General features: G+C 37.6%; 1 protein-coding gene across 1 annotated transcript in view; it reads right to left on the reverse strand.

The window, feature by feature from the left end:
- TMOD1 (tropomodulin 1) overlaps positions 1-19,061 on the reverse strand; it is a 28,002-nt gene that overhangs the window by 2,775 nt on the left and 6,166 nt on the right. The window contains exons 3-9 of the mRNA XM_070938500.1: positions 16,469-16,625; positions 13,776-13,895; positions 8,964-9,053; positions 6,509-6,636; positions 5,298-5,405; positions 1,373-1,516; positions 396-540 (exon numbers count right to left, since the gene is read on the reverse strand). Of these exons, the coding sequence (XP_070794601.1) occupies positions 396-540; positions 1,373-1,516; positions 5,298-5,405; positions 6,509-6,636; positions 8,964-9,053; positions 13,776-13,895; positions 16,469-16,625 (892 nt within the window). The remainder of the gene's footprint in view (positions 1-395; positions 541-1,372; positions 1,517-5,297; positions 5,406-6,508; positions 6,637-8,963; positions 9,054-13,775; positions 13,896-16,468; positions 16,626-19,061) is intronic.

The following is a 19,061-nucleotide window of genomic DNA, read 5'->3' on the forward strand; positions in this document are numbered from 1 at the left end:
TCTCCTTCCTTTTAAGATGCCAATTTGTGATATTCCTTTGAAAAATATGATCTCAAGCAACATTCACCCTCCACTCCCCAGAAAAACCTTACCCACTTATGAATCCAGCACTCCCCCACCCCCATAAATATTGAATGAAGGAAAATTGACGCAACTACAAAAAGATAACAAGAAAGCAATCTCTTCTGCCCACTAGGGAGCCAATAAACAACATCTTTCCCAACCTGATGATCTTTAGTTCTTTAGCTGGACTACAACTCCCAGAATTTTCAACCAGACGTGACCAGTTAAAGAAAGCTAATACATAACCATGCCATCTCTTGGATTAACAGATCAAGAAGTATGTTCACGTCCAACCCAAGAACCCATACTTCTATGAAAAAAATAAATCTCACCTAGGTCATTGTTGTTCATCATAGCATTGGATGCCCGAAGTCTGGGTCCCTGTTGAGTGAAGTTATAACCAAACCTCAAGAGAGAGGTGTTTTTTTCTAACATACTGGCGATCTCCATTTCTACCTTGTTGCCCAAAAGCTGGCACTTAAAAAAGAATAGAAAAAAATAGCATAGAAGCACTTTTGAATTTTAGTTGCTTATCTTGCAGGTTTATGCCTACATGATGAGGCAGGAGAAAGGAGAAAGTTCATCAGAAGAGAGCAGAATGTCCCTCTGTTTATTATGCTAGAAAAGGGGAAGATACAATAGGAGGAAGGGTTGCCCGTGACTGCAATGGGAGGAATGATAACCTACTGAAACTATAAAGAAAGACTAATAAGGTTATTTGTAATCTTGGAGTCCCAGGTTTATCTGGGAGAAATTAAGAGCCAGAGAAGTTAGACCCTAAAGGAATCCTAGACTGAAAATTCTCTGGAACCAGTGCTCTAATAATATATTGCTCTGGCATTCAAAAATTTAAGGAGTCACATGATAGAATAAAAGACATTTTATGCCAGATGTGACCCTCCCCCCACACAACAAGAAGCCTTTGATTGAGGATATCAAAAAGTGAAAGCATCCATCATCCTTGTCTACAGTCCAGACAAGTGTTTCTCAACCTTTGCAGCTTGAGGCTGTGAGAACTTCAACTCCCAGAACTCCTCAGCTAGTATACTGGCTGGGGAATTTTGGGAGTTGAGGTTCACACAGCCTCAAATTGCCAAGATTAAGAAATACTGATTTGGACAGATCTATTCCATCTTTAAGCTGAATATAAATGTCAAGCATATGTAATGCTCATTGGCTGTTCCCCGATATCCTCAAGTATCCTCCTATCTCAGTGTTGTAATACAAAGCCCAGAATCAAAATGGAAGAGGAGGTTATTGCTTGGACTACAAAATCTGGTGGAAGCTGATCTTATTCTACAGAGGTTACCTGGTTGTCAATTTTGAGTTCAATTAGTGTTGTGTTGTTCTGCAGTGCTTTTATCAGGGCCAGGATTCCAGATCCAGTAATAAAATTTGATTCCACATTTAAACTCTTCAATACGCAGTTTTCTTTTATCATTTCTGCCAACGCCTTCCAATGAAGAGAAGACAAAGAGAAAAGCAAAATACTCGTATATTATTACTGTTGCTAATAACTTTAAGCAAAGGTTCAGTGACAGTACCATTAATAGAAGAATGCTTTTTTTGTCACAAGTTAACTACAATGCTGACTCAAAGCAGAGTTTTCTATCTTATCTTTTGGGTGACTGAGAAACCCACAAGGAAGCTTTGACACATCACAGGGTTGTTATTGTGAGCAACATTAGTGGTGCCCTTCTAAATTAGACTCTTGGCTAGTTCAACTCAGCTGCCAACCAACTGCCCAAGGAAGTTGTACAAAGCAAAGGCAGGATATAAATCTAATAATGAACAAATATACAAGATTATTTTATATGTGAAAATAGAAATAAGCTTTTAGTGATTGGAAATCAGCTAGGAGGATAACAATAGAAGTTGCAGGATCCAATCCAAGCCGATCACTGGGAACAAAGCTTTAATCTTCCAAGCTTGTGCTTGGGTTTATGCTGGAGTTCATCATCATCGGGGAACCTCTCTCTCTCCAGAGATGTTCCCTGATGATGGGCTCCAGCACGAGCCAAAAAGCTTGGAAGAATAAAGCTTTGGTCCCGGTGACTGACTCAGTTTGGATCATGCAACATTATCCTGGGACACAAATATTTACCTTCATTCATAACAACAGAAGTCATCAAATTTGATTAATGATTAACCTGAGAATTCAGCCATAGAGAGTTCTTTGTAAAGAGAACAGCTCTGCTACCAAGGAACCTAAAATCAGTTTAAGACTGAACATGTGACAACCCTCAGGAGCATAAATTACCTTCTTAAAAGGGGCGTATTTTAGCTCTAGGGATTCATATTCTTTTAAGAACCTGCAGTCTTTCAGTGGATTTTTCCACCGTAGAATTTATAGAATGAGTTCCTTGAAGGTTGACAGCTTGGAAGCTTAATGCACAGTCCCCTAACTTCTTTACCTATTGCCCCAATTTCTTCTGCTTCTGTCAACCACGTCTGTCATAACTCAAACCAACAGTTTATAACAAGTATGATTCATTAGAACAGCGGTTCTCAACCTGGGGGTCGCGACCCCTTTGGGGGTCGAACGGCCATTTCCCAGGGGTCGCCAAAGCCCTCTCTCGCCTCCCCCCCACCGGCCTTCACTCACCCTCTGCCTCTGCTGGATCGCCCGGTCGCCATTCGCTTACCCCACCCACTCCCAATCTATTGCTGCTCCGGAGTCCCAGCTGATGGCTAGAGGGAAAAAAACTTTAAATTCTTGCCGCGGGGCTTCAAAGAGCTAGCTGCAAAGAGGTAAATTCCTGGAGCAAGTTTTTTTCCCCCTAGCTATACTGAAAAGAGAAAGCGAAAGCAGGGTCTTAGCTGCAACGTGACAAAATGAGGCAGAGAGGTTTCTTTTTCTTTTTCCTCACCAAAAAAGGTAGGTACAAAACTGCAAACAATGGGAAATTTAGGGCAAGAGGAGGTTCAAGATTTTAAAACACAAAAGAAAAAAAGCTCTATTTAACTAGGGAATTGTAATAATTGAGATACTATTAATTGTATATTGTGTTGAAAGCAGAAATGGTTAAGTTGTGGTTTGGAGGAATATATGGGGAAAATTATTTGGTTTATTATTATTGGTAAATATAATTAATTGATTTGTAAGAAAATGGATTGCATGGAAATAATTGGAATATTCATGTTCATATTGATAAATATACAAAAAAGATAGTTATATAACTAATTGATTTATATTAAAATGTTGAATTTGTATTAAACAACTGTATTACATAATTAACCAATGTGAGGATGGATATAAAAATAGATGAAAATGCAAAGGGGTATAATATAGAATAGAAGGGAAAAATTGAATTTGATTAAGATTAGAGATGAGGATGAAGGGTAATATTGGTTTTTTTAAAAAATAGTTGAGGAATAAATATGGTAAAAAGGAAATATAGAAATTGTAAATTTAATTGAAATGACTAAATACTGTGTTGGAAGAAATATCCTTCTGGGTTCTGCTCCAAGTGGGGAAAAAGACACTGGAAACATGGAGACTGTTTGGAAAGATGTTTTAATAGTGGACAGGATCACATGGCTTGATGGGGCCCATTGTGTTAGTTTCTGTTGCTATTGTGTTGCAAATGTCCTTTGACAAAGGATTGACTTTCTGCCTCTGGCCCATTAACAAAGGGTGGGGGGCAGGAAGGTGGGAGCTGCTTTGTCTGTAAAATATGCTTCTCCATTTCTCATCCAGGGAAATATAATATTCTGCCTTTTTAATATTTCCCAAAATATTTCATTCTTCTAGGAAAGGGGTGGCTGCTAACCTCCTACAATTGTTTAAATTTGTGGACCGGCCAAATACTCTGTTCAAAGAAAATATGTTGTATGTTTGAATGTGTGTTTCTAATTATTGTTATTTATTCCTATTTGTTCTCTTTTATTCTTTAAAGTTTAACAATTCATTCTTTATCTTAATATCTTTATATTTGTTTGGGGTTGGCTTTCTTCCCTTTCATCTTTTTTATTGTACAGCAATCTTTCTCCTCAAACCTACCACCTTTGTCTTTTCTTTCTTACTTACTTTCTCTTCCCCCCCTTCTTCTTCTCCCTACTTCCCCTTTCTCCTTCTCCTCCTCTCTTCCTCCCTCTCTTACCTTCACTCCTATTCTAATTTCCCTTCCCTTCCTTCATCCTTCTATTGCTGTATCCTTTTATGCATATGGACTACTCAGAGGGCTGAAAAAGTTATTTTTGACTGGTCCTCGCACTTTTGACCAGTCCTCGAACTTACGACTGTCCTCACATTTTACGTTTTTGCCCTATCTTGTCACCATGGTGAAGAGAAGCAGTTGTGAAATGAGTGACATGGTTGTTAAGAATGCTGCATAGACATAAATGTGAGGATGGTCATAAGTGTGAGGACCAGTCAAAAGTGCGAGGACCTGTCAGAAATGACTTTTTTTCAGCCCTCTGAATAGTCCCTATACACATAGCCATGGCCACCCGGTCACATGACCAGCTAGCCACGCCCACTCGGTCACATGACCTCCAAGCCACGCCCACAAAATAAGCCACGCCCACAGAACTGGTAGTAAAAGAAATTTAGAACCCACCCCTGGTTGGGGGTCACCACAACATGAGGAACTGTATTAAAGGGTCGCGGCATTAGGAAGGTTGAGAACCACTGCATTAGAAGAAAACCAGAACCATTGAATAAGAAATAGCATAGTTCAAAGAACTGTGTGAAAGAGCCATATAGTCCCAATTTCTTGCTCAGTACAGGAACTGCTAAAGCAGAGGGCTACTCAGCCTCTTGTTTGAAGATCTCCAGTGAAGAAAAATATGCTCATGAGGCAACCTATTCCAATAGTTATTATTATTACCTGGAATTACTCTTATTACCTGGAAATTCCTTAAAATAAATAAATCCCATGACTAATCAGAATGTCCTTCTCTATAGTTTCCATCCATTGTTTCTCATCCTAGTTTTTAGCACAGCAGAAAACCAGTTCACTTCCTCCTCTATATGACAACCCTACTTCTGAAGACTACTATCACATCTTTCAATCATCTCATTTCCAGACTGAATGTACCCGGTATTTTCACAGGAATTGGTTTCCAGTCTCCTCCCCATCTTGATCACCCTCTTCCTAACTCACTTGGGAAAAGGCAGTGTTCTTATATCAGACTTGGATTTCAACCAAATAGGATGTCATTAAAGGAGGCCAATTAATCCCAATAAAAGCTTTCCTGAGAAGATTAGGTGCACATCATCTGACACTTACAAAAGCAACAGGGTCATTACTTCTTGTTCCTACTATGCTGAACTTTTTCACATAGGTGTTAGTCTTCAGAGCTTCAGCATAGGCTTTCAAAATAGGTACAGGGATATCCTTTAAAAGAGAAACATCAGACAAGGGTGATATGAGCTGTTTTTGTGTATGGGACACAACCATAAATTCAAAGGAATCATGGATCTCCTAAATCCAGTGACACCCTTTAAATCATTTCAAACATGTCAGTTCTGTGCTATTATCCTACCTTTCCCCTGCTGAGTTTTTAAGCAAAAAATAAACCCAGTTGGAATCATTTTATTTATTTAACTTATACACCACCCATCTTGCCTGGATAGTGAAGAGTGGGAACAGAAAGTAGGAATCTCAACTTCATTTTAAAACAGGTAAAATAAAGCAGTGGTAAAATATATTGCAAAGAAAATCAAGCAACTGCACTTGGAAAGTAGTATGTTCTTTTGGTCCTTCTGCCATACTTTAGATTCTTCCTTGATTTAGAATTATAATCCAAAATGTGCCTGGAACAAAACATGTGTATATAACTTGGGTTTTTTTTTGCAGCATCAGCTTTGTTTCATATGTTAAATATCAGAGAGATAGACAGGGAAAGCATCTGTCACAATAATGCCAACTATATTTTCTCTGAAATGATTGACTGCTTTTTGATGGAAAGAATGATGTATATTGTTTTAGAACAACCATCTCAGTTTAACTTCTACTTCATGATTCAATTGTAGTTCTGGTGTGAAAAAGATACCTTTTCAACAAGTCAATTCAAGTAATGGAGGGAAAAGTCATTGCCTTTATTCTCTAGACGCTTCTTGGGTCATGGAGAGGGGAATGCAAATGGCAGCATATAGCAAACCTTAGTTGAGTTTGAAAAAAGGCATGCAAGTGCAATTTGGTAAATACTTAAATGGGAGACCATTTAAGGATAGCCTGCAACATCTTTAAAAAATCTTGGAAGAAGTCAATAGGAGCCTCTTTATTGTGAAGAAACCCCAAAGTGTGTATTTCTGTACAGACAGTCCTTGATTTACAACTACAATTGGAACCTGAATTTCTGTTGCTAAGCAAGGGAGTCAATAAATGAGTCACACCTGACTTTATGAATTTTTTGGCAGAGTAATTTAGTAGACCATAGTACAAATTTTACCCCTTCTGACTACTTAAAGCAAACCCAGGTAGAAAGGAAATCGTACCTTAATATTATTGAGATTAATTTCCTGAAGTTCTGGATCATTGTTTTTTACTCGTTCCAAAGTTTCTTCTACATTGGTTGAATTTGGCTCATCAGGAACTGGTTTATACTGGGTGGGCTTAATTATACCTACATGAGTGAAAGAGATAAAGATCCATGTCCATTTGCTTCTGACCAGTCATTAGTGATACAATGAAGAAAGAGTAGTAGCTTCACTCTTACTCATCTTGTAGGCTTCAACCCTGATCTCCTAAAGCTTACAACATTTGTAATAGCATTTATTTCACTCGGTGTATAAATGGAAGAATTTTATTTTCTGATGCTGGATTCTTATGAAAATAAATTAAAATAAGTTCAGTACCAACCAACCACTGATACAGTTTTAAATTCTTATTGGCCAAGTGGTGACAAAAACATCTACAAAGTTGAATACAAAGACATGGAACAGACTCAGCTTTGGTAGTTTAATAATTAAGCTGCTTTTTAATTCTATTTTCTTTAAAAATGCTTTCATATGCCTCTTACAGAGACACAGAACCGACAGATGCAAGCATATGTCTTTTCAACCCATGTTGAAAAATTGGAATTTAAATAAGTTTATAAATAAATGTATACAATAATAATGTCTTACGTCTCTTAGCAGCTGTACTGAGAGAATAGTAAGATTTATAGATTTTGTTTGGAATGTGTTTTTAAGATTTTTTTTTCAGTTTAGAGACCAAAGAAAAGGGGAAAAATACATTTGAATGTCTTGTTTTCTGAAATTTATGCTTGGAAATTTTTTGGGTGCATAAACTGCATGCCAGGAAGGAAAGCTTTTTTTCTGTACTTCATCATAACTGTTTTCTTTTTAAAGTGAAATCTACATTCATTGTAGACATTGACAGTGTATTTGCTTCCTCAGTGAAAAATGACAAATTGTATGTCATGAAAAAGACTACCCCTCACCAAAAAATAGGGGAAATTTTTTCATATTATATAAGCACTTATATTGTACATATTATATATAAGCACTAAGTATTTAGAAAAAGTATTTCTTTGATCAATTCTGAAATGTGTATTTTTCTGAAACTCTAGTACAAATAAATTTAACATTTCTACAGTATCAATAATTCCAACATTCTCAAGTGATCTGCTCTGTAGAGAACATATTTCTCTATAATCAATTCTAAAGTATTAATCAGTAACATTCCCTGGAGATTATTTCAAAGAAATGACTTTTCCCAGGGCATATGACCCTAAAGATGGAGATATGGATTCACATTATGGATGCATATTACAAAAGTACCATTAGCATCTTTACCTAAAAATTAAAGATGATTCTCTGAAAGAAAACCCAAGGAGAAGAAAATCTATATGCAGCAAATCCAATACCCAGCTTCTCCATTTTATCAAACTAGGTTTCCTTACTCCAATTGAAACCAAATTTGGAGATTATTACTGTCCTGACAATAAACCACTGACCTACTTGAATCTTTTCCTCTCTGTGTATAGATACTTGCTAGAACTTCAAAAACAGAGCAGGAACTCTGCAAGAAAGGTGTTAAAACTGAATTAAGAACTACTAAGCAATTAAAATAATTGCTTGTAAAATAAGATGCTGTATTCACAGATTTAATTAACACTATCTACAGATATCAACTATTCTATCTCTTGTTCAGAAATGCAAATCATTCTCACAAACACATACAGACACTTTCTCCTTCCTCCTTCCAATAGAAACACACACCAAAGAGAGAAAAAGAAATAACCAGAATAGAACTGGAGCAAGAGGAAAGTTTTCTGAGAAGGAAAAGGAAGATTCAGTGATTAAAAGATATGGTCCACAAAAGCTCTATGTTGTGATTTCACAATGTACAGAAAGGGGCAAATTTGCCTTGCAAACACCACCACCACACTGTTTTTGTAATTTTGATGAAAGCACTGGATTTTGGAGATGCTTAATAAGAGAAGGCAAGAGAAAGGGAAAAAAAGTATGGAGACAAGGTTGGGAGAAAAGCAGTCCTATTTAATATTACAGAAAGTTTAAATTCAGCAGGAGAAAAGTCCTCCCAAACAGCAAGCTAATTTTTAGACTGATCTTCAAAAGGACTCTGTGATATTTGGAGCCACTTGCAACTCGTGCTTATTCCTTCGTTTTTACTATCTTCTGCTCTTTTCATTAAATTAGGGACACAGAATTATATGGGGGGGAGAATCAAATATAGGTATTGGGCAATTATCTGGATTTGAAGGGGAAAAAGTGATTCTGAATAGTGTGGAAACATACATCATAGCTTTTGAATTAATGTGCCTTCACAGAATATGACACAAGCATTCTCACATATTCTGAATCTGCTTTCCTCTCTTGAATCTGGATTTAATCTGAATCTATACTGTTTTATTAACTATAATTATAACACTGCTGCTTTTGACTCCCTTTGTTAGATTATTGTAGTGTTGTAAACCTTACTTACTGTCCAATCCTTCTTTGTTGACTATAGTTGTAGTCCCTCGTGCTTCATAATATTGTTGGTTACTCATCAACGTATGCATGCCAAGAATAGCTACATGAGAGAAGGTGGGGGGGGAATCAAAGAAAACAAAGTTAAATAAATTTATAGATTTGGGAAAGTGATCTGGCCAAGACACTCAGTAACCTAGAAAAAATGTGAAATAATAGTGATATTTATTTTGAAAGGGAATATTGAGAAGATCCATTGAAGCTCAGCACAACTTGTATGTTCAAACAGGATGTGATTCCTTATTTCTTCATAAAGCTTTGACTAATTAGAGGATTTTTTTTGGTTGTTGTTTTTTACATAAGCAACAACGTGCTACATTGGATAATTAATCATCCATTACCAGTGGATTCCTAACTGATGTGACTATCCCATTGCATATCCCATTAAATCTAAGAGAATTTCACTGCATCAACCCATTATGGGAAACAGGACTGGGATAAATACAGTTCTCTTCACTAATTGGTAAATTGTTATAGTATATCTTACCAAGTGAGCTCTTTGCAGTAATGCATTACCATTTAACAAAGCCTGAGTCACATCTGTCCTCTAATTCCAGTATGAATAGAATCTGAGCTACTCCCAAAATCTGCAAGGGCTTAATAAAGTGAGTTGCCTTCTCTCAGCCTTAGGAAGCAATGCCAAACCACTTCTCGAAAACCTTGCCAAGAAAATTGCTGGGATTTGACCTGGCAGTGTCCAAGAATCAGACATGACTGAATAGAATATATACACACACTAAGTTGTCTTGTTGGTCTCAGAATAAATAAAAGCTTATTTGATCACAGGGTTAGTTCACAGCTAGCATTTTATTCTGACATGCTTTCAATAACACACACACAAATATCTTATAAAGCTACATCCATTCCTAGTTTAGGAAACATGCAACTTTCTGGACAGTTGTACATTTGATGGCAACTTTTTGTTAGGAATATAGTAAGTTCTGCAGTACCATAAGTGATAAATACATATTTTAGCCAGTTATTTGTATATACTGTACATATTGCATCAGCACCATCTTAGAGCAGGCATTCCAGAGTTGCATTTGAATGAAAATGAAGTAGCTCTTTTCTAAATCGCTGCCTGCCACCTTCAATTTTTGTAAATCCTTAACAAAATATTCAATCATTGGTTGAATGCCTAAGACTGGAGTCCCAAAAAGGACTCGTTAGGGCGCAGATGATGGAATAAGTTGTGTTCTTGTTGAAAAATAGCATTTCCAAATTGTCTTCTCTTTATATAAAATATATCTTTCTGTATTTAATTTGCTTTATTTAGTGTTTATTAACACTAGCTTTGATCATGCTCCAGAAGTTCTTTAACAAGCAGCAGAAAGCTCAGTCAGGTATTCAGTTGCAAAGGATCTGTCTGTCTGTCTATTATGCTGAAATGCATCTTTTAAAAAAAAAAACACCTTGTATAATTTTTTTAAAAATGTAATCAGATATATATTTTAAAATATCAAAATAATTACCAAAAAAATTTTTTTTTGTTTCTAGTCTATGGCTTCCCAATTAAAGTTTCTTAAAGAAACATTACTAAGCCGAATTGGTCTCTTGTAATATCCCAGAAGGGGGATAGAATCCATTACAGCACATCTTACAATGGACTTGATGCCATATTTTCCCTTTTGCTTTGTGTGCTAATGAGGGCTGTGGAAGTTTTCTACCAGTTGTGTAGAACTGGTAAATTCATATTTCTGCTGAATATACTTATGCAAATTATTACAGTATATTGTAGTCTTCCAAGCAAAGTTGTAATACAGGTAGTCCTTGAATTATGACCACAATTGAACCCAAAAATTCTGTTAAAATTGTTACGTGAATCTGGCTTCCCCATTGACTTTGCTTGTTAGAAGGTCACAAAATATAACCCCAGGACACTTCAACCATCATAAATACATGCCAGTTGCTAAGCATCCAAATTTCGAACACATGATCGCAGGGATGTTGCAATGGTTGTAAATGTGAAAAACAATCACAGGTCACTTTTGAAAATGCCATTGTAACTTCAAACAGTCACTAAACAGATGGTTGTAAGTCAAGGACTACCTGCATATACAGCATATATTGTAATCTAGTCCCTTAAAATGTTACATACACAGGATTTGCTATGAGATATGGTAGTTTATCCCAAACAATTGATGCATCTCTTCAGAATAAAACTGAAAATCTACTCAATCTTCACATCTTTAAAAAGTTTACTTTAGAAGGTACCAGGTCTAAGAAGAATTAAACTGCACTGGGGAACTTAACTGCAATCATTAAGTTATTGCATTTATTTCATTAAAACAAAGCAAAGTCTCAATGCAGTGACTCATGCAGAGATTTTACTAATAGTTTGCTTTGTTAGATACCTCATTCTGTTATCTCGGCACCAGAAGCAGCCATAGGAATAAACAGCAATTACACTTAGACTTATATACCGCTTTACAGAGTCAGCATATTGCTCCCAACAATTTGGGTCCTCATTTTACCCACCTTTGAAGGATGGAAGGCTGAGTCAACCTTGAGCCTCGTGAGATTTTAACTGCCAAATTGCAGGCAGCCGATAATCAGCAGGAGTAGCCTGCAGTACTGCACTCTAACCACTGCGCCCACCATGGCTCATACATTCAATTCAAAGAGATAACAGAATTACTCAGGCCTACCAGAAACTTATTGGATAACAGAGTAAGGCCAGGGTCATGCACTAAATATTATGGATGAGCAGTGCACCAAATTGCCACTACAAATATGGTATGTAGATGTATTTGTATGTAAATATGCATAAGCAGCTCTTGGAACTCCTGGAGTATTGCACATGTATTTGTTTTTGGAAAGGGCAGGGAAAAATCTATACTGTGTTTGGATAGAACAATCAGTTATTGCTCTTTTAGATATGCAGAACTACTCATTAGTAAATATCCCATTTTGGCATAAGCTTGGGGTGCATTCATTAACTGCAAACCCATTTACCACTTTAACGCAAGTTGGATTCTTAGCAGATCTTTATTCATGAGCGCATAGGGAATGAGAATTTCCATTTTGCCAGTCTGCATGTGATGAAGGAAAAGTAGAAACCAATGAGCAAGCCTTTGGTGGGAATTCCAATTCACAATCCAGTTTGTGCAAAAAGAATAAAATGATAAAGCAGCAAAATAGTTTTGGATAGCAGGGAGTGCGGCAGGCCTAATGCAATCTTGCATTCATAAAGCAGGACTATGAGGTCACCAGCATGGCTCTCTTACAGTCCTTCTGCAACTTCTGCTGAGATGGATGATGTCATGGAAATGTGAGAGGAAGAGGCAGCAGGCTGGAAGAAACAGACATAGTTAAGGCAGGAATGGGGTTGCTTCAGGGAACTTGAAGTGAATAAAGGGAGGGGGATTTTAGTAAAATCAGAAATGAGGGTTAAATCACACTTCTGGAGAATAAAGCCAAGCTCAGACAAGATGGAATGGTGAAAAAGATGGCTCTGAGTGAGTCACAGAAGAAAAGGCAGAAAATGAATCTAACAATGAGAAACATGTTGGTTTCTTATACTTCTTTCTCCACATGAACCTGAATTGTGACATCATAGAGAGGAAGAGAAGAGATGATCCTTTTAGGCACCATGGATTACAGAGCATCAAAATGTAGACATTTGGATTGACTGGACCATTCAGGGAAAAGGGTTGTCCATTAAATCCAAATTTCCATCATTTGCTTTGATTTATCTCACTTATATACTGTAACTATGTAATTGATGAAATAAGCATCATGTTATATCTTGAAGCTGTCAATTTAATCGACACAGTCAAGGTGAAGTCAAAATATGACAAAAATTTCCACTGAATACCAAGCCCACTAAATAAGGATTTATTGTATTTTAACACCAAATTAGCTTCACCAAGGAGCAAGCTTCAGTATGCTTTACTCATATAAAAATTCTGTCCGTATTTTTTATATTTGAAAAAGTCTATAGGTTTCCCCCAGTAAAATAATCCACAGTTGTCTCTCTTTTTCTTTCCTTCTTAGAGAAAGTTCAATGATTTCCTGCTTTATTAACTTTCTTCACAGCTTTTCAAATCCTTGTCTGACTTTACACTTCCTGTGAAATTAATTTACTATGCTGGCAAGATGGGAAGGCATTAAATGGATCATACTTTTCTTCCCATCCAAATATCAGCTTTAAAAAAACCAGCCAATCTTCAGAAATAATACTTACCTCACACCAGTGTTTCTCACTGGTGCTGGCTGGGGAATTCTGGGAGTTGAAGTCCACATACAGTATGTTAAAGTTGGCATAGTTGAGAAACATTGCTTTACCAGGCAATGTTTCCAAGCTCTTTCCTAGCCAGGCTATGCAGATTACAAATGGCTTATGCAGTTTTACAGCAGACAATGAACCCTTGGTTGGAGAGGGAAATAAGAAACCACTATATTTTCTTTTCTTTTTGTGAAGTGGGCTTGGCTGACCAACCCTCAATTGCTTTCCAAGCCTTTTTCAAAGGACTATCTTGGCAAGCCTAGCAAAACCTTGTGTGCAGAAGGGTAGGAAAAGTTGAAAGAAGAAGGAAGGAAATAAGCAGCTTGTTTTGCCTTTATTTTATTGTACTGCGGACAAAGGGGTAAGTCAAATATTTGTATCTTGCAAATTGAGTAATGAGTTCAAGCCTTCAGCTGCTTATTCTGCTGTCCCACTGTAGAATATTTGTCCTAATGCCGAGAACTCAAAGCCTTTTAGAATAACGATAATTGTAATAACAACAACAACAAAACTAACACATTCACTCTTGCATCTTACCAGCAATGTCGCAGAGTTCAGCATCGGAAGCGTTTGCCAGGGCTTCCTCCAGTTCTGGTTCCAGAGTTACACTTTCCAAAACTGGATCAATAGCTTTCTGCTTGGGGACCCAGATTTTTCCTAGAAATACATGAAGCAGTAACAGATTCATTCCAATCCAGCAAGCAATATGCAAGCTAGTAACAGATTCATTCCAATCCAGCAAACATTAGACTAAAATCCATTTTAGTCTAATGGTTAAAGCACCAGGCTAGAAACTGGGAGACTGTGAGTTCTAGTCCTGCCTCATGGACTCATGCCTTTCATGCCTCATGAAAGCCAGCTGGGTGACTTTGGGCGGGTCAGTCTCTGTCTCAGCCCAACCCACCTCCCAGGGTGGTGGTTGTGGGAATAATAGGAAGAAAAAGGTGTGTTGAATATGTTCACCACTTTGAATTATTTGTAAAAAGAATAAAGGAAGGATATACTGTAAACAAATAAGCAAACAAATAAATACATTTTACTCTCCTACCTAAGGTGGTTCTTTCATAGTTCCTAACTTTTCAAGACTAAAAGAAAGGGGGAGAGGCATTGGCAATGAAACTCTGTTGTATGAAAAGGGGAAGTAAACTCTCCCCTTCCCAGTTAAAATCATCCTCTCTATCTACCAATAACTCATAGGAAAATAGAATAGAATAGAATTCTTTATTGGCCAAGTGTGATTGGACATACACTTGGCATTTGTCTCTGGTGCATAAGCTCTGAATGTACATACAAGCAACAAGTGATCATCATAATCTTAAAATACAATCATCATAAATCATACTAACAACACTCAGTCATAGGATACTAAATAAAGGCCTTACTGTGTGTGTGTGTTATTTGTATCAGGTTTCAAGATTCACAGTATGATTGCTAACCTCACACTTAAAGTAGTAGAGGCTGGATTTTATGTAATTCCACATCAGTTTATGTTAATACAAAATCATTTTTTATAGCATCCTACTTCTAAGGCTGCCTAACTGTGACTAGTATTCATTTTAAAATAGCAATGGCACGGAGTCAGAGGATGCCTTCGGGAGCCTGGCACCTTCAGTGATATCCCAGGCCTTTCTCCAAATTCTCATTCACTGCGGGATGTGCTCATTCAAGCTTGGCCCTTTGAACAGGAAACCAAATTCCTTCCTTATATTTTCACACACACTTTTAAAAATAAAGCTCTATTTGTTTTACTTAAGGTAAAGCTAAAAGACATTTTCCACTTGCCACTTACAGCAATTTCAAGACCAATTCAACCATTTTGTGCCCAAATAACAGTAACAAAGAGAGGCTTTATGTCACTTCAATGATTAATGAATGAGACTCTGAAGGTGCTTTAAGTTACTGCTACGGAAATGCCCAAAATTTATTTTGAGTAGTGCTTGACTGCTGATGAATACATGTCCATGTAGCTCTCTTAGCAACAAAATAAGAAGGGTTTGCAATTGCTTTTTCTGGATATTTTTTTCACTTTCTACTCTAGTCTTGGAATTCCGTGCAGTATTAGCCAACCAAACCATGTCTACCTTTGGTACCCAGAGAGGGCCAGTCAGGTGCTGTAGGAAACACACAAAAAAGCTAGCTCAATAAGTTGCAAAATTAGTGAGAAGTTAGTGTTGGTAGTTAGGCAATGGATCTTTAATTTTTTTAAAAGAAAAAATCTCAGAACAAAAGAAATGTGTGTATGCAGTGGTGAAAATGCCACCTTTACTCCAAAGGGAAAATAAAGATTATGAAGGGACAAAATTAGAATATTTTTGAATTTCTTTTGCCAACTTTTTTCTTGGAAAAAAGGACAACGTCTAGTTTGGGGGGGTGGGTTGGAATGGAAAGCAAGAAAGCAAAACATAAGATAGAACAAACATAAAGAAAGGGTTCCTTTTTTTATAAAACAGGGCAGTCAAATGAGGGTGGGGGATGGGGGAGAAAAGTGCTGCTCCAGGCGTGGAATGTGACACTGGAGCTATTTTTGTTCCTGCTTCCTATGAAATGGCACGAAATAAAGGACAAGGACCAGGCGGTACAGCTTGTTGGTGGAGCAAGACTAAATTTAGGCTCACACTAAAGCAACTGCTCCTTTTCTCATGAGGGTAGAGGAACGGAAGGCCAAAGTTATAGAAGAAGGGCTTGCTTTTAGGGGTAATAGCCATACAATCACTACTCTATTCCTTGAAGTAGATTTTATTTTAAAGTAAAAGACAATACGAACATAAAATACAATTTAAACTGCTATGGGAGTGGGTTTTGAGGGTCTAGGACAACTCGCCACAGCAAACGCATAGGGGCCAACTCACCAGAAGACAATTCACCACAGCCAACTTGCTGAGGGACAAAAATTACATAATATTGAAGAGATGGTGGAAAGAATCATTAAAAAAAGGATGCATAAGGAGGGACAAAATGAAATGTGAATGACAAAAATTAAAATAATGTTTAATTATTTTAAATAAATAAAATTGTTGAATTGTCCCGTGACAAGTTGGCTGTGGTGAGTTGACTATGGCGAATTGGCAACAGTGAGTTTGCTACAGCAAGTTGGCCAGGGCGAGTTGTCCCATTCTGATTTTGGGATGTACTTAAGAATATCTTTAATTTGATCAGTATGAGAAGCACAGTACAAACTGTACTCTAGATGGTTCATGGCACCTGCAGAATTGTGCTAGTTAATCTCCTACCTCTTTTCTCTCCTGTGAAGGGAATCAGATCGTCTCGGTCTTTAGTGTCATTTGCCTGCTTCTCCAAATGTGCCAGAAGAACATCTCTATTAAAAGGGCCTGTGGGTGTTTTCTTGGTCTGATCTTTCTGTCTCATTCCTGCAGGTAATATTGCATTCTATATTTTGGAGAAAGGAGAGAAAACATTCAAGCTCCATGATCATCATCCATCTCCCTACCTTTTTTAATGAAATCCCACTGAACCCCTACATGCTAGCAGTGTCTAGCTATTGAATTGGAGTAGCACTCACAAAATTGTAAAATATGTGAAGAAAAGTTTGTTCAATTGATCACTAAATTAACAATGTTTAAAATACCTATAGAGAACAAAAACAATAATAAAAATTAAGGAACCCAAACCAAATAGTATTAAAGACAAGAGAAGAAACCAATCAAATAATCAATCCATGGGTTCAACTAACCTCCCATCCTCCATCCCTGGGAAAGCAGCCAAGGCTTGAGAGCTTCCCAAAACTCCAGCAGAGTCAGGGCCAAACTAATCTCAAGCGTATGGTGATCCAAAGGGTAGGGCTATAATAGACAAGGCAGATTTCCTGGATCCTGTCAAGAGAACATTCTCTAATAATCAATGGGACCAAGACCATGCTCCTTCTGCCAAACTTGATGGGCCAGCTGGAGCCCATTGGAAACAGAAAGCCCCTCAGATAAACCAGCATAGAGAGACAGGAAGGTGGCCTTGAAGCAAATATTCAGAAATGGTTAAAAAAATTTTTTGTCCAAGAACAAAAACATTCCTTAAGTCCTGGGAACAAAGATACTATTAAGAAGAAACTGCTAGATGCAGACAACCAGGTTCACATCTGAAAGTTCCAAATTGCTGATGTATTGCTCAAGCCTACGCACAGGAAGATTCTCAGACTAATAGTTTGTCCTCTCGTGACTACATAACAACTTAAAACTGATGCCTCACTTGACTCCTCCTTCTGGCTCTGCCAGTCTCTCTCTCTCTCCTACAGAAACTCAGGCTGGCCCTCCCTGACTGATGACTTTTAGGGAAAGGAGAGAAAAAGCAATCAGACTTGCAAGATTCTGTTATTATAGCCTACCCCAACGAAGAATAATTCTATAGTTCCTGTGGAATTGATTGGTATGTGGAAATGACCTTGGAAGACAGAAGGAAGAGGTGCAGCCTAAATAGCAGTTTGACAAACGAAATTTGAGTCCAAAGGAGGATAGTGGTGAAAGCATCTCTGAAGGAACTTACCTAGTTATCAGGTGAGTAAAAGTGAGGAATGGAAGAAGCACTCTCAGTCTTGTAAGATTTTGTTAATGTAACCTTATAATAAAGATAGAGGTGGTACTTCTGTCTGAACTACCCTGCAAAGCTAACAACTGTACCTCATGAGGCTGACACCTAGGCCCATGCCATGAAGGTCTTTATAGGAAACCACCAGCGCCTTGAATTTATTCATTTATATAGATGCTCATCTCATTTTTATGTGATTCTTGGTAGTTTACAATACTAGAGCCATTTTGGTGTAGTGGTTAAGGCGTCAGGGTATAACTGGGAAACTGGAAATTCTAGTCCTGCCTTAAGCATGAAGCCAACTGGGTGACCTTGGATCAGTTCCTCTCTCTCTGCCATAGGAAGGAATCAATGACAAATTACTTCCGAAAAACCTTGCCAACAAAACTGCAGGGGCAAGTCCAGGCAGTCACCATGAGTCAACACTGACTTGAAGGCAGACATACAAACAAGAAAGTAGGTTAAATAAAATACGTAAAATACACAATATAAAAAATAAAACACATAGCAGTTTGGCATTTTCCAATGAATTATTGGAATTACAGCCAGAGGTATATTTGGAGCCAGTGCAACTTATACACATCCATAATAGCTTGTACCACTATATTATGGATCGATTGCACTTCCGGATGTTCTTCCAGAAAAATCCCATTTATTAATTTAAATAATGTATGTGGCGCCTTGAAGCCCCATGAAGAACATACTAATCTGCTCAAGAGATGACTAAGCATGAGTGATCATGGACAGTATCAGATGACCCAGGAAGGGGCATAATTGGCACACAACACAAAGTTGTAAATAAGCCTTCCTGGCCTCCATTGCTACCTAATTCTCAAAACAGCAGCTGTGAATTTAGGAAGACTCCTCACTGTTTGTGTTTGGGGACGTACAACTCCTCCCATCCAGAATTAAAGATTGGAAATCATTCAATTCAGGAGACCTTAAAATCCTCAGTCTTGTTAGGGTTGAGAATAAGCCTATTCTTCCCCCAGAGTCTCCCGACATCAAAATAGAACTTCCACATCACTTGGTTGATCTGGAGATATAATACTGAGCATATAGATGGCACCTCACTCTGTGTCATTGAATGACTTCAACAGTGGTTTCATCTAGATGTTAAGCAGAGTGGAGAGATTGGTGAGCCCTGGGGATACCCACATAAAATAAGACATGGGCTGAACCCCTCGCTCCCTCATCAACAGTGACTGCAACTTAGAAAGAAAGTGGAAGAAAACCAGTACAAAATTGTACCCCTAATTCCTAACCTTTGGAACCAGTCCAGATGGA

This window comes from Pituophis catenifer, unplaced genomic scaffold (genome assembly GCF_029215685.1).
Source record: "Pituophis catenifer annectens isolate HBS135680 unplaced genomic scaffold, rPitCat1.0.hap2 SCAF_2, whole genome shotgun sequence".
NCBI lineage: Eukaryota > Metazoa > Chordata > Lepidosauria > Squamata > Colubridae > Pituophis > Pituophis catenifer.